This window comes from Embiotoca jacksoni, unplaced genomic scaffold (assembly GCF_022577435.1).
Source record: "Embiotoca jacksoni isolate LCO1_2020_lvr unplaced genomic scaffold, fEmbJac1.0.p SCAF_11, whole genome shotgun sequence".
NCBI classification, from domain to species: domain Eukaryota; kingdom Metazoa; phylum Chordata; class Actinopteri; family Embiotocidae; genus Embiotoca; species Embiotoca jacksoni.
In genome coordinates this window covers 8,936,176-8,951,710 of record NW_027185241.1, presented here as the reverse complement: position 1 = coordinate 8,951,710, position 15,535 = coordinate 8,936,176, and the positions used below count along the sequence as shown (strand labels likewise).

At 42.4% G+C, this 15,535-nt stretch overlaps 2 protein-coding genes across 4 annotated transcripts in view; one reads left to right on the top strand and one right to left on the bottom strand.

Moving 5' to 3' along the window:
* The first annotated feature begins 654 nt into the window (after positions 1 to 654).
* Positions 655 to 6,470, top strand: cpvl (carboxypeptidase vitellogenic like). Its single transcript, XM_069142973.1, has 13 exons — positions 655 to 1,326; positions 1,512 to 1,690; positions 2,166 to 2,287; positions 3,318 to 3,432; positions 3,556 to 3,614; positions 3,725 to 3,804; positions 3,913 to 3,979; positions 4,258 to 4,380; positions 4,737 to 4,868; positions 5,012 to 5,110; positions 5,241 to 5,414; positions 5,648 to 5,830; positions 5,912 to 6,470. The coding sequence occupies exons 1-13, from the start codon at positions 1,322 to 1,324 to the stop codon at positions 6,008 to 6,010; spliced, it is 1,437 nt and encodes a 478-aa protein (XP_068999074.1). The 5' UTR covers positions 655 to 1,321; the 3' UTR covers positions 6,011 to 6,470.
* A 675-nt stretch (positions 6,471 to 7,145) lies between these two features.
* The window catches only part of creb5b (cAMP responsive element binding protein 5b), a 39,663-nt gene continuing 31,273 nt past the window's right edge, over positions 7,146 to 15,535 (bottom strand). For 2 of the 3 annotated variants that reach the window (XM_069142971.1, XM_069142972.1), the window contains 4 exons: positions 13,927 to 14,256; positions 12,414 to 12,641; positions 11,023 to 11,131; positions 7,146 to 10,017 (listed from right to left, as the gene is read on the bottom strand). In XM_069142971.1, coding sequence (XP_068999072.1) covers positions 9,863 to 10,017; positions 11,023 to 11,131; positions 12,414 to 12,641; positions 13,927 to 14,256 — 822 coding nt within the window. In that variant the 3' untranslated portion in view covers positions 7,146 to 9,862. Of the gene's footprint in view, positions 10,018 to 10,466; positions 10,641 to 11,022; positions 11,132 to 12,413; positions 12,642 to 13,926; positions 14,257 to 15,535 lie in introns of all 3 variants that reach the window. The other variant, XR_011177918.1, reaches the window with a different exon arrangement.

Below are 15,535 nucleotides of genomic sequence, written 5' to 3'. Positions count from 1 at the left end.
TTGAGAATGTGTTATACTGAGGACATTTGATTTTGGGTTGTATATGTTTGACTGACAGGTGACTCAGCCTATCACAGTCATCCCCTGGTGGTGTGGTCACTTTTACTTTGTATCAACTTAAAACAGATTTCATCTTGACCACATCATTATTGTCCAGTTTCTAGGTGACAGTGAGAATAAAATCCAAACTTGCCATCTCAGTTTATAAACTACCTCAAAGTGCAGTAGGGTACAAATGCTGACAGGCAACTATTTTTGTAGATGGTGTAAAGGAAGTAATTTGATCAATTCAATTTGTATAGAAAACAGTCAGTTAATTCAAGGATTTATAACTAGGCTATATTTATTTGTTTTGTGTCTGTTACCTGCACCAGAGCTAATAACATTCACTTCACATTTTATTCAGCTGTGTCTGAAAATGTAAATGGTTTTAATATTTAGTATCTTGCTATTTTCCCATGTGTGTTACCCTGCCAAGGTAACACACATGAGGTCGTTTCCAGCTCGGCATCAGCGTCATAGACCGCTGGACTATCTTCAGCGCTGGAGGATGCAGACTTTCATCTGGAAAGATTGGTGGTGCAGTGGTTATCACTGTTGCCTCTCAGTTAAAAGGTTGGTCGTTCAATTCCCCCCATTGGTATGACTTATAAAAAAAACACACACTATAGCATGTCATCCAAATTCCCTAGGAGGAGTTTGTTAAAGTGCAACATGTGTGAATCACCAAAAATAGTGACTAAATTCAGAATGGTGGACTTCCTGTCGAGTTGACGTAATGGTGCAATGTACCTTTTTTGTGCGTCTAGGTGTGATACACGTGTCCACCGAATTTGGTGCGTGTAGGTAAATGTAGCCGCCGGGGCATCTCTTTAGGGGGCGCTAGCGAGCCATTTGGCCACGCCCACTCGCGACTCCACTAAAATACGAAACTTTTCGCCGGCAGAGACGGGTGTACCAACTTTCATGAGTTTTGGAATATGATAAAGCCTCCAAAAATGCAATTGTTTACGGAGAATTGTAATAATCGCTGGATAACAATAGGGCTTTCGCACCTTTGGTGCTCGGGCCCAAATTAAAACGCCATTCTGTTTGTGAGCAAATAAGAACTCCTGAAGTTACCTGCAAGACAGCGTTCAGGGCACCAACACTAGAGCGCGCCCAACAACGACCACGTGATCCACTGTCGTCACATGACATTCAAAGAGCGGATCATGTGACTCAGCTTGCCTCACTGTCCACACACCTTAATCTCTCCATCTGGCTGTACCTCTGCTGGAAGGGTCCTATTTGTCCTGTTGGCATAGAAACCACCGTGATAATGAGGTGAGTTTTAACCAATCAAATTGAAGTTTTTCTTCGTCTTCTTCTTGCGGTGACCACAGCCGGGAACATGGTGTCTGTCACTGTGACTGGACTGTTTTGAAATCTGAGTGGCCTGCGGTGTTTAAGGCTCACGCATCGGTGTTCCCGGCCCTGTAGTCTGATATGCATTTTGTAAATGTTGGCAGGCTGTTGCGGGAGACTCTGGGTTTCCTGTTACTGTGGGCCTGTCTGGACTCTGTGACCTCCAGGAGCTGTTCGTCGTTTTTCTGCCGAAAATCTCACCGTGTCAGCGGCTCGAATGGAGTAGACCCCGGCTCCCCTCTCTTCCTCACTCCTTACCTAGAAAAGGGTGCCATAGATGAAGGTACAAACAACATGTCATGTAATATTATAATAACACTGCAATTAGCTTTATTACAATGTAATATTGGTTTGTCAACAAAAGTATAAACACAACACTTGTTTTTGCTTCCATTTTTTTCACGAGTAGAAGTAAAAGATCTATAACTACTTTTAGAAACATGAAAGGTTTATTTCTGCCAAATGTTGTGCACAAATTTGTTAAAATCTGTATTAGTGAGCACTTTACTTTGGATAGGATATTCCATCCACCTGACGGACGTGGTGCTTCAAGATGCTGATTAACCAGAATGATTATTGCACATGTGTGCTTTGGACTGGTCACAATAAAAGGCCTCTCTCACAATGCCACTGGTGTCACACGTTTTGAGAGAGCCTGCACATGGCATGCCGTCTGCAGGAATGTCCAATATTATATTTTTGTTATTATTATTTTTGTTTTGCATTCATGTTGACATGTTGACCTCTTGTTCTTCCAGCCAGGAAACTGAGTGAGGTCGGAGATCTACCGGGAGCCAATGTCAAGAGTTACAGTGGATACCTCACAGTCAACAAAAAATACAACAGCAACCTCTTCTTTTGGTTCTTCCCTGCACTCATGGTAGGCTCAAGCTTTGTCTTTACAACAGAGGCTTTCCAGATAACAGAGTAGCGCAACTTTACTTGCTTTCACTTCAGCCCCTGAGTCAACCTGTGATTGCATTGTGTATTTATTCAGCTGCAATTCAGGAATGCCTGCTGTGGTGTTAGATTCAGTTTTGTTTTGTTCAATGTCACGTTTTTTTTCTCAAACAAAGTCTTACAGGAGGAGCGGCAGAGAATTTTCCAAGCTTTTTTGGGCAACCCGTTATGTTAAATCTATGAATCAGTAACCCAAGGATCTTATCTATAACCATGCCACAGTGCTGTAAAGTCACATGCCATCTCATGACTCCAAATGATGGGTGAAACTTGTATAATCTTTGTTTTGCAAATCATGAATAACCTTGCATTACAGTGCATGAAATATTTTACCTTTACACAGGGAGGCTGTAGCTCAGACGGCAGAGTGGGTTGCATACTAATCGGAAAGTTGGTGGTTCGATCCCCAGCTCCTCCTGTCCACATGCCTAAGTGTCCTTGAGCAAGACACTGAACCCTAAGTTGCTCCCGGTGGTGTACCATCGGTGTGTGAATGTGCTCCTGATTGCACCTTGCATGGTGATCTGTCTCATTAGTGTGTGAATGGGAAAACCATGTTAAAGTGCTTTTCTCCCTAATGAAGCCAATAATGAAAAACCTTTTTGCTGAAAGTGTTCCTAACAAATTCTGCTTTGCTCAGAGAATTTAGGCTTAAACATACTCACCAATATGGAAAACAATTAGCATCATTATTGAACAACAAGATGACAAGACAGCTTGTACTCTTGATTATTTTCAACATCTCTGCAGTCTGATAACCCCAAACACCGGCTCATAGCCTCAAACCTGAAGCCTTTTTATCCTTGTTACTATCACTGGTCAATAAATTGAGGGATAAAGTCAGACTGTCCAAGTAAACTGCAATAAAATCTAATTATTTCCTTTTTGTTAATAAGCCAAAGTCACCACTAGGTGATGCTGAGATCTTCACTTTGTCTCCTGACCAACAGGCAGGCCGAGGGACAGCTCCTGTCCTGCTGTGGCTGCAAGGCGGACCCGGTGGCACCTCCATGTTCGGTCTCTTCGTGGAACACGGACCATACGTAGTGTACAAGAACTTGACGGGTAAGAAGGGATTTGATCCAACAGCAGCAGACAGGAGACATGCTGTGTAATGCCTATCTGACAGACGTGTGTCTTGTGAAGTTTGTGTCAGAGCATCGGTTTTTTTTTTTTCTCACTTTGCAGTCGGTTTCAGGGATTATGCTTGGACATCAAGATATTCAGTTCTGTACATTGACAATCCAGTATGTATTTCTTCTTTTACCGCAGACAAAAAAAAGGCAGTTACTTAAAAAAAAAAAATCTTTCACTCCGTGTTTCCCAAAGGTTGAAGAAGTGTATTTATTTCTTCTAGGTTGGAACTGGTTTCAGCTTCACTGATGATGACAAAGGCTTTGCTCAGAACCAGGATGATGTTGGCAGAGATCTGTACAGGTAAAACACTGCTATCTAACACGGGTAGCATCTTTTCTTTGGGGTCTTTACGCCGGTGTTTGATTGTCACTAACTGTTTTTGTAATCCCCATCTCTTTTCTTTTAAAGTGCTTTAACACAGTTCTTCCAGCTCTTTCCTGAGTATCGGTCCAATGAGTTCTATGCAACTGGAGAGGTGAGTTTCTCCTCGTAATCCTAATGTTGTCGTTACATTTCACGCAGCAGTATTACAGAGGTGGCTGTTTACACATAGCAAAAAGATGACATTTAATGGGTTATTTTTATTTATTTTTTTTTATTTTTTTTTTTTTTTACATTGATACTAATGACTGGTTGCAGTTTATGGCTTGAGTAAGAAGGTCTCCTGTGAGATTGACTGGTTTCTGACAACAAATAGAAATAGCTTATGCAGTTATGATATTGTCCTTATTCTGTCATATTTTCTCTGTGTAGTCATATGCAGGAAAGTACGTTCCTGCTGTCTCTTACTACATCCATAAAAACAACCCCACTGCCAAGGTGAAAATCAACTTTAAGGGAATGGCTATTGGTGATGGACTCTGTGATCCAGAACTGGTGTGTATCCAAAGTTTTTTTTTTTTTTTTTTTTTTTTTAATTATCCTTTACCTTTCTCCAGATATTATGCGTGGGACTGTGCAGCCCCATAAAATCATCACATTTTTAGTCTTTCATTCAAAATATTGTATTTCTCATCTCATCCAAAATATCTTACTTTTATTTACTAAAATGGTCACCATGTTGATTCTGTATTAATCTCAGACTTGGTTAACATCTCCCTGGCTCTCATTGTTCATACTGTATGTTTGCACTTATAATTCAGCAGTTTTACAGCTTTCCTTTGTTCAATGGTGTTACATGTTATTGATTTGTGGATATGAACTGAATATATTTCACTTCTTCTCCTCCTCAGATGCTGGGTGGTTACGGTGAGTTTTTGTATCAAACAGGATTGATAGATGAACTCCAAAAACAGTACGTTGACAAGCAGACAGACTTGGGGGTTGAGCTCATTCAACAACAGAAGTGGGTGGAGGCTTTTCAGGTGAGAGATGTTGGGTGCTTTGTGCGTTTCTAATTGTTCAAGGAATGTATGTCGTAGATCCCATTTTCATTATCTGAAACAAACATTAGAAAATATTGTGAATAAAATTAAAACTCCTAATTTGTTTATGTCTCTGACTTAAGGTTTTTGATAGTTTGCTGAACGGCGACCTGGTACCGTATCCCTCCTTCTTCCACAATGCTACAGGCTGTGCCAACTACTTCAACTACATGATGTGTCAGGTACTCGGAGCTGCCTGCGTGACGCCGTAGAGCAAAACCTTATATTTATGTTTATTTCTATAAATAAACCAATGTAGATGTAATTTTATTAGTCTGAATAACCCACTCCTTTTCTTTGTGTGCGCCACAGGAGCCTGAAGACCAGGAGTACTTCTCCCAGTTTGTGACCCTGCCACAGGTGCGACACGCCATCCACGTGGGCAACCTGACGTTTCATGATGGCTCGGAGGTGGAGAAGCACCTCCTACAGGACGTCATGAAGACCATCAAACCGTGGCTGGGGGTCCTGATGGATAACTATAGGGTGAGGGGAGCAGGATCATCCATCCCTTTAGTAGTTTGTCTGAACTGCACCATGGCAGTATGTTCACTGGCAGATTAGAGTGCATTAAGATTGTGTATGTATGTATGTATGTATTGACATAGTATTGTGTATGAAAACAGATATCATCCTGGATTTTGGTCATGATAATATTTTTAAATGTTGTCTTAAATCCTGCATGACGGCTAACTGATGAAAATTAAATACGTGTGCAGGTCTTAATCTACAGTGGTCAGCTGGATGTGATTGTAGCCGCTCCGCTGACTGAGAGGTTCCTGCCCACTGTCAACTGGACCGGGGCTGCCGAGTACAAAAAAGCCCCTCGCTTCTACTGGAAGGTTCAGCCCAGTGACACAGAGGTGGCCGGTTATGTGCGACAGGTTGGAGAGTTTTACCAGGTGAGCAGATATTCAGGACAGTGGACTGAATGTGAAAATAAATGTCCCAGGATATTTAAATTCTGTTCTCCTGTCACACAGGTCATCATACGAGGAGGAGGACATATTCTGCCTTACGACCAACCAGCGAGGTCCTTTGATATGATTGACAGATTCTTATCAACACAGTCCTTAATATGAAATGCAGTGGTGCTTAAATATAGCCGATTAAAACGCCTTTACTTTAAAGAACATACTGATCATTGACTGCTGATTTTAAAGATTGTTGATTCTCATAACCAGTTTAAATAAAAAATGTTGTATATTTACAGCAGATTTTATATATTTTTTTTAACAGAGGATTTGTTTTGGGACTTTTGTTGGCTCTCTGATACGCTGCAGATAAAAACTGTAAGTACTCTCAGCCTTGATCCAAACCTCTAAATTGCTGCAAACATCTTGTATTAAAATGAAAACAGAGTGGCAATTCATCCTTAATTATCACGTTAAAATGCTCTACAAATTTTTTGATTCATTTCATGTTTGTTTTTTCTGAGGATCACTGAGGAAAATATTGTGTCCAATCATTACATGTTTGATGTTCATGCCACTGAAACCTTAAAAGTGGAGAAATGACTTGAAATAAAGGTACTTTTCTACACCAGATTGTTTTAATGTCCAGAGAGCAGACTGAATTGTGCTGTGTGTCTCAGAGATAGAGGAGCAGATGTTGCCTTAAGACTTACTTAAGTACTTTGTTGGATAACTAAGTACTTACTTAGTTATCCAACAAAATGCCCACCAGGGGTCACTGTACTCCAAAGAAATGTCACTATTTACCCACAAACTCCAAAGTACAATCATTGCTTCCCAAAACAGCTGTCAGTGATTCAATGCACTTTTAAAAAGTTTACATCATTTGCTCTGTGATCATCTGAATACATTTATTCTTCATTATCTGTGAAGAAATTAGAGGTTTCTCTGTATTTCAACAGTAGCGGTCTGAAATTAATTTCTTTCACAATGTCTTTTATTTTATTGCTCGCTTGTGTCATTGTTGTGGCAAAGATTTAACTGTCTGTGTCTCTAGTGATTTGGCATTTTGACAGGAATACACAAAGACATTTATGCAGTGAAGTTAACTGCCATGTTATTTCATCAGGCATCTATCAAGCTGTCTAGACAGTTCAATAATTAATGAGTATTCTAAACCTTTAAAGCATCTAACTATTTAATGAGCAGTCATTTTTCAAGGACAAGCACCGGGAATGTGCAGTCGATCCTTTGATTCAAACAGTTTCAGAGAGAAATAAATTTCACTAGATTTGGGGAGCGGTGACACCAAATCACACTAATTCATTGTATGTTACAGAACAAGTGCTTTATTTTCATACCGTAATGTAACTGCAGTGATACTTTAACATCTGTACAAATGCAAAATAAAATGTAGGCAATGTAATTACAGACAGAAATAAAAATGTACAAAGTTATGCAGGCAAGAATGGATTTAGCAGTTCATTACATATCAACAATGTATTTAAGCGCTGAAATGAGCCTCGACATACAACGAAAGGCAACAAGTGCTATGTAAACATTATTTACAAACGTACCACACATTTATACTCCCTTCAAAAAGAAAGGTGGTTGCATTACATGTACAGGGTTATAGAAATTAATGATATCTACAATATTTATAGTGTTTAGATTTCAAATAATACAATTACAATGTCATTAATATGTAGGAATTGTTCTCCACCTCTCACACAAACAGACACGCTGCACTTCCATCTGTCCTTTTGGTCTGCCTATACAGTAACACATGTTTCTTTCTTAATCCGGATCCACTGTCAAAAATGAATGAAATATAACTCTTAATGTCCTCTAAATAAATTCCAGTTGAAAATATTTTGAGGTCACTAATATATTTTCACATGCAGAGGTTAATTTGAAATGGTCTGATCTAAACATGGTGTCAAAAACAACTCAAAATAAGGCAAGCTTCAGTTCAGAGGGTCGGTACAACAACAAAGCCCTTTTCACAAGAATTTCTCTGACTCATCACACACTGAACTGTACACGCAGACTCCAAGGTTAAGGAACAACAAAACTAGATGCAACCCGCAATGAGAAAAGAGATTTTCAATTCACATCGAAGTTTCCCTTATCTCTGACAAGACTTATTAAACAGTGCTAGGTCCTTAATTGAGCTTCACAAGTTCCCTTATTTTTTCTATAGGCCAGGCACAGTCTCTCCGCAAAGCCAAACGCAGTTAAGTTTCTCGCTGGTGTATGAAGACTGGGGGGAATCACTGAGAATTACTCTGACCTTAATATGGCTATTCTACCCTCTGGTATGGCAGAAGACAAAGTGCATAGACAGCTCTGCGATCGCTCCACCTGTCAGTGGAATGTATTTCATCTATCCCACTGTAAAACACAGTGCATTATGGTCATCATGCTAATGAGCCGACATTCCTGGTCATAGGGAAGTGAGGAAAGAAAGAGGAGCCGTGGTCAACATGAGAAGGTATTAAGTTTCAGGGCTGGAAGGGAGATAGAAAAGGACAGGCCTAAATCCACAGCCAAACTGACACACAGAGGAGTTTGGGCCTTTACATGCAGCAGACATCTATGAGGAGGCCAATAACAGAGATTCTTTGGGAAAAAAGCAATGATAATTATGGTGGTTAGAAGACATTGTTGTCTATAGTAAGCCAGCAAAGATTTTAAGAAATATTCAGGCACATTGTGACATCTTGGAAAGCACAGACATGAACTGCTCCTCTTTAGGGATTGCCAGTTTTGGGATGCCAGTCAAAAAAAACAAAAAAAAGACACAAAAAGTTCCTCACTTTCACTCATACACACTATTTTCTTCTTTCTTAAAACAGCTGCTGAACTTTGTTCTGCAGAGGAAAGAAGGAAAACCACACATATACAATATACACATGCAAAACTGTGCAGTCACACCCAATCAAATGTCATTTTCATTTGGAATTCGTATCCAAAACGTGGATCCAAAAAGCATGACACACACACACACACACACACACACACACACACACACACACACACACACACACACACACACACACACACACACACACACACACACACACACACACAGAGGCCTCAATGATTTAAAGCTTCAGTTGGTCCTGGAGAGCGGCGGAGTTGCTCTCAACTCCTGAGCTGCCTCACCGGTATCACAGTGTACAGTTCTGTAGCTGTAACAGCATCGTACGTCCTTGGGACATCGTACGTCCTTGGGACATCGTACGTCCTTGGCCATTCTGATCATAATGTGGGCACACAGCAGAGAAGGTGATCAATACTGTGATGTATTGCTTCCATTTGATCGTATGGTATCTTCACTGTCATGCTGTATATGACAAAGCTCTTTAAGAATACCGCTGACAGGGAGAATGTTTAACAGTCATATAGAAGGAAAAGGATCATTACACCTGCTTGCATATTCCTGTCACAAGACATCGTGGCGACAGTTTCAGAAAACAACCTAAACGCAGCAACAACCCACTCCCTTCTTCAGAGTGTCCTGTATGTTAAACATGCTGCAACATGCAGTCCACGTGACCCACAGATGATGATCTGACTTGTTATTCAGTCCATTGGACATCTAGAGATGTAGGAACTGTTTATAGAGATGACAGTCTGAGACTTACATTGTCTCTTTCCTGTGGTTCCTCTGGTGACCGCAATTTTGGTCAATTTTGTACCATTACACAACAGAGAAAGTTACTGAAATGGAGCATGAGATTAGCAAAACTGTCTTTCCGCTAAGCACAATAAAAGCAGACTAAAAACAAAAAAAGGGCCAACAAACCATAGAACATTTATGCATTAATAGGGTTGGTCTATAAAAATAGATACTGTAGCTACTGTATAAAGAACAGTCTCACAGGCCTTTGAGGTTTTTCTTGATGGAGGGAGGGGGGGGCAGCATGTGCAGCTGGCAACCCTTAGAAAGCAGGGGTAGGGGTGGTGGTGGTGGTGAGTTTGTGGCTGCAGCTGAGCTTATAGTCTCTGGTGTCCCTAGTGGATGGGGTTAATGTCTGTGCGGTGGTTGGCCTGCCCGTGCACGCTGCTGCCCCCTATGGTCGTGGTGGAGGTGGTGATGGTGTTGTGCTGGATGACCTGCTGCTGGGAGCACGCTGGGGCTGGACTGCTTGCCGGACTGCTTTCTGGACCTAAGGACACAGCAGAGACATTATTTAAGATGGACAGGAGTGTAGAGTAGGCGTGTGTCCCTACGTAGGGATATCAAAACACATAGGAATGACAAAATATCAAAATAAACACAGACCAAATGTCTTTATTGTAAAAGAAAACAGCTTTATTATCAGAAAGATATTTATTTTAAACAAAAAACACATAAAATTCACACCTAACTTCTCATCAGTCGTCCCGGAATAGTGAATGACACAAAAATGGAAAAGTGAATCACTCAACTCCGTAAACAGGCCTGATGAATTTTGGACACATTGAAGGTGACATCTATACACAAGCTGGACTCATCAATGAAAGTCACTCCAGCCCAGTCTGGGAGTTGGCTTTCTCCTATATAAAAGAACCATTCAGCCAAGGGTGATGTGAGCCTTATTTTCCTGTGCTAAAGCCACACAGGGAGGCGCCTTACATTACATGGAAATGTCGCTCGAATCCGTATCAAAGGGTGGGGCTCTGATGTCATACGCTGCTCAGCCGAGGAACAGTCCAAGTATCCTGGGCATCCGTGGGAGTTTGGATGCCAGTGTGCGGCCTGTGATGTCTTTCTCACGTTGAGTCTCGGCTGCCTCTGTGCGCAGAGGTGCTGTCAGATGGAAAAATAAGTCTCAAATGGGATTCAGGCTACCAACTCCCAGTCCGGGCCAGCTACCAGAGTGTGCAACACCCATATGTCAAAGGAGGAGTCCTGAGGTAAGCGTGGGAGCTGGATACTGGCATGTTGGAGCGAAGAGTCTTGGAAGTCACCATGTGTCCATCAAGACTTGCGTCTGTACAGTTTATACCTTTCCGTTGCAGGGCTAAGGCACACAGATGAAGATGTGTTTTTGTGTGTGTGTGTGTGTGTGTGTGTGTGTGTGTGTGTGTGTGTGTGTGTGTGTGTGTGTGTGTGTGTGTGTGTGTGTGTGTGTGTGTGTGTGTGCGTGTGTGTGTGTGTGTGTGTCTATTTTTACATTTGAGCTACTCACTGAGGTAACCTTGGGAATCTTTCTGCAAAGTGGTGATGGGACAGTCCTTGTGTGTGAGGAGAAGCTGCTTGAGCTGGGTCACCTCATTCTTTAGCATAGTCACTTCATTCTGAAATAAAGGAAAAAAAAACATTTCAAGAATTCACTGAATTCACAATTATAGACAAGCATCCATCTTTGAATACATAATAACTATCATTCGTTTTGGTATGCGGGTACCATATTTGAAATGTAAACTCACTGATGATGTTTTATTAAAATTGTAACTACCACTAACACTTGCATATCCATGAGAACTACTGCATGTTCAAGATAATATTATAACATAATTTTAAACAGTGACACTGCCAACATCAGACTGTTTTCATCTCTGCTGGAACCAAGTGGTAACCCCCAGCAACATCACTCATTGGTTTGTGAACTGATATTTTGAAGTGAAGTCTGGCATTTAGGCCGTCCTTATCTCTGTTTTTTTGGAGGCAGAATTGACCATATTTGGTTGAGGTTCAATCCCAGACCTGGGGCCTTTCTGTGTGGAGTTAGCATGCTCTCCCTGTGCCTGCGTGGGTTCTCTCCAGGGAAGGCGGCTTCCTCCCACCGTCCAAAGACATGCATGTTAAGTTAATTGGTGATTCTATGAAAAAAATTGCCATTAGGTGTGAATGAGAGCATAAATGGTCTTTGTTTCCATCTGTCTATATGTGTTGGCCCTGTGATGGACTGGCGACCTGTCCAGGGTGTACCCTGCCTTCGCCCTTCGCCCTTTGAGCTGGGATAGGCTCCAGACCCCCGTGACCCTGTTCAAGATAAAGCGCGTATAGATAATGGATGGATGGATGGATGGTCGAGCTGGGGAGGAGCGAGGGATAGATTTGACTGAGAACCCGAGGACAGGAAGCCTGCCCACCTATACTGTAAACCTAATTGCACCCCAGGTATGCTCCCAAAGATACCTCTCTTTGAGGCCTAATATCCGATTAATTATGGAATTATTTTCAGAAGGACCCCCAGAACACTGATCAGAAGAGTGAATTTAGCAAATGACACCTTAATGACGTGTGGAAAACACTAACTGACTTTATATTTTATGAGAAGTTGACGCTTTTTGAATGGTAATTTATGGAGGCAGAGGCTTTTTGGACCCAGCCTCTAGTGGCCCTAAATAGTGTTGCTCTTTCAGACACTTCTCCATTGACTTCACTTTTCAGACTCGGAGTCTACATCCAGTTTTATATGCAGTCTATGATTGGACCTCATTCCAATCAAATCTATTGTCATTATCTCTGTTGCAGAATGAGATCAGCAAATCAAAAACATGCTGACAGCTGTGAGTCGCAGTGGGTACTGTACATAGATTTAGATGCTCAGAGGGTTGTAGGATCATTTTGTACCTGAAGCTGCATGTTGGTCTGAGTGAGCTCTTCTGCTTTCTTCTCTAACGACATCACCCACACTTTTCTCTTTTGTCTGCATCTCGTTGCGGCTGCTCTGTTTCGCTCCAGAAACTTCCGTCGACGTTCATCCGGATCTTCGTCCACCACTCGCCGGCGGCGCCCACCGCTGGACGGCGGAGAATGCAACGTCTGCGTGGGCTGCATCTGCTGGGTTGCGGGAGACATCTGAAAAGCAGGGAAAATGGGATCAGCATTACTGAAGCGTTTGATGAGACAACGTCTGTCTACCACCATCTGATCAGATATGTGCCTGTTCAGCCAGTCACCTGTCTGCTGTCACCACTCCTCTGCCCTCAAAGGCTCCTGCCTCTAAACAAGCATCTATACATTACCTCCTGCATCTATTCAATGTCTGGCAACTTCCCCAAAAACAACATCTGGTCGCACCACGTGCTGCGCGAGCCGGGATGTGGACGTCTGGAGTGAATGAGTGAGTGACTGGGCTGATTCACCAGCCTGCCCACCTTGTTAAAGAGGTGTCAGGAGGCAGTTTTCCAACGCCCACTTCCACTCAGACTAACACCACCAGACGCAGTCAAAAGGCCCATTTCTAAAACCGTACATGCACTGACAGATCTTGACATATACTTGGCAAGGTCAAGTGTTTTCAGTCTTTAGATCATTACCATTTTTATGAGAACCATGGAAAATACAAGCTGATTTAATGGCTGCTGTGCATACAGAGAGTGTTGTTTTAATGCTTTAATGGTACATTTGGAACATACAGTGAATTGCATTTCTTGATGTCGGACTGTCCTTCATCCAAAATGCTTGGCATTGCAAAGGACGTTAGACAATGCAAGGACAAAGTGTCTCACGTTATGTTATTCTTAATACTGTGAGCAGTATTGTCAAACTTTCATTTAAAATGAAACCAAATATATTCACAGTGAAGATGTTCCAGGACTATTAGCCAAGGCTGTCTGGTCACCATTGGGAATAGCATTTATAAAACCTCTTCTGCACCTGGAGCACGCTGCTGCTGCTACATAATTGCAGCTCGGTGCTGCAGGCGCACGTGGACCATAGTTTCCAAACGACAGTCTTGAGCATCTTTTATAACTGCCACTTTATGACCTCTTCATCACCCCTTCTCTCCATAGCAGGCGTCCAACACTGACCTATAGCTGACCAACCTCAAAGGAAAAAACACCTTTGAGATGAATGCCAGGAAACTACTTGGCATTATGGCTGCAGCTAGGGAAAATGTGTTTGTCCACTGGCTTACTGTGAATTTTGAGCATCATTTCAGCTACGCTTCAGTGCTAAACCACTAATAGCTGACTTCAAAACTACTCACAGGGCTGCTAAAGAGCTGCTTTGTTTTAGTGATGGTGCATACACAGCGGCTCGTAGCTACAGTATGTGAGAGATTTTAATGTGCAGAGTAGTTCATGTGTTGCTTAACTTGCGGCTTTGTCTTCGACCCGTCTGAATGTGCTTTACTTACCTGTGAGGCAGAGTGCATTGGAGGATGCGGTGAGGTCTGGTGTGGGTGCCCGGGATGCAGGTGGGGATTGTGGGAGTTGTGATGGGGATTGTGCCCCTGCGGGTGGTGGTGTCCACCCTGTCCGTGGCCCTGGCTGTGGTGGTGGTGTCCATGGTGCTGGTACGCGTGGGGAGGGGCTTGCAGGTGCTGGTGCGGGTGTGAGTGTGAGTGCATGTGATGGTGGGAGCCTTGCTCCTGCCGTGACGACATCATCTCCATCATGTGGCCCATGGAGTTCATGTTGCCGTTGGCAATGGCACCAGGGTGGTGTGAAAGTGCAGCCTTCAGCCTCTGAGCGGACAAAATGGACATAGAACACAACATTTAACATCATTTTCATTTTTATGTTTTCAGTGTGCTGATTAAGAGTTCGACAGCAGGTTCATGTGCTGACTATGACATGACAAACTGCTCCATAAATCCACATGTCACAAGAACAAATCAAAGCCACTTAGGCTGTCCTCTGTCTCTCCTTCAGTCCTGTCATTCTTGCTCTTTACCTTTCATGATTGCCATCACACCAGTACCTCCTCTTCATATTCCTAATAGCCTCTCTCTCATCTAAGCATGTGTGTGTGTGTGTGTGTGTGTGTGTGTGTGTGTGTGGGTGTGTGTGTGTGTGTGTGTCTGGATGTCTGCCAGTGAGATTAGCTTGCTGGTAAGGTGCGAGCCTCAGACTGCTCCTTTACTGTTGACCCAGCAGTACATTTGTTGCTTTAACTGTGTGGTCTACTTATCCCTGACTGAGATGGTGTCTCTGAGCAGTCTGGGAGGGGGACCAGAGAGAGTTTCACCAAAGGTGCACTTGTGTTCCTCATGTTTACCGAATGCACTTCTCCTTGAGAGTCTGTTTTTCTGGGCATCACATAAAGATAACCGCAAGAGCAGCAGCCTCACATAAACCTGGACATAAATAAAAAATGCATGACATATTTTAATGGCTTGTTAGAGGTTGCAAGGCAAATCTTTTTTTTCTTCTTTTTTTTTTTTTTACCAAAAGCACACTCCTGATGTTAATAAACAGTTTAAGACAATAAAAAAGTGATAATTCATCACTTTTAACAAAAATGTACAATCAAAAATGAAAGCAACGACATTCATTCCAGGGCTACTGTTGTGAATTCCTCAAAGTTTTCTATTCTCTTTCCCAGTGCTCTCTTTCCTCTCTCTGCTCCCTTCCCCCTTCTCCCAGCTGCTGTCAGAGAGTCCACGCCGAGTCCAAGGCTCCATATCTTTTAACAACCTTCACATTCATGATTCCCATAGGGAATGGCATCCAGCTGGTCTGGATCACAATGCTAGGACATGGCCAGAGCACAACATCAGTCCTCCACTCCCCTCTCTTTGCTGTCCATGATCCATGAGTGGAAAGCTTTTACAAGTAGGGAGGAGGCACAGTCAAATAAATCATTTTAGAAGATGGGGGAAAGTCAAAAAAAGAGCATGTACTCTCCTGGTTGTATTGTATTAACAAATGACATATGTGTCTCAAAAAAGATTTACTAGTAGTTTAGTTGTCTTTAGTTGGTTTTCCATACACAGAGTGTGATACGGAGAGCTACACATGAAA

Excerpts from the sequence above, each read along its gene's own strand:
- cpvl (XM_069142973.1), top strand. Across the intron at positions 2,288-3,317 it reads GGTTCTTCCCTGCACTCATG|GCAGGCCGAGGGACAGCTCC; the intron begins GTAGGCTCAAGC and ends CCTGACCAACAG. Across the intron at positions 3,615-3,724 it reads TTCTGTACATTGACAATCCA|GTTGGAACTGGTTTCAGCTT; the intron begins GTATGTATTTCT and ends TATTTCTTCTAG.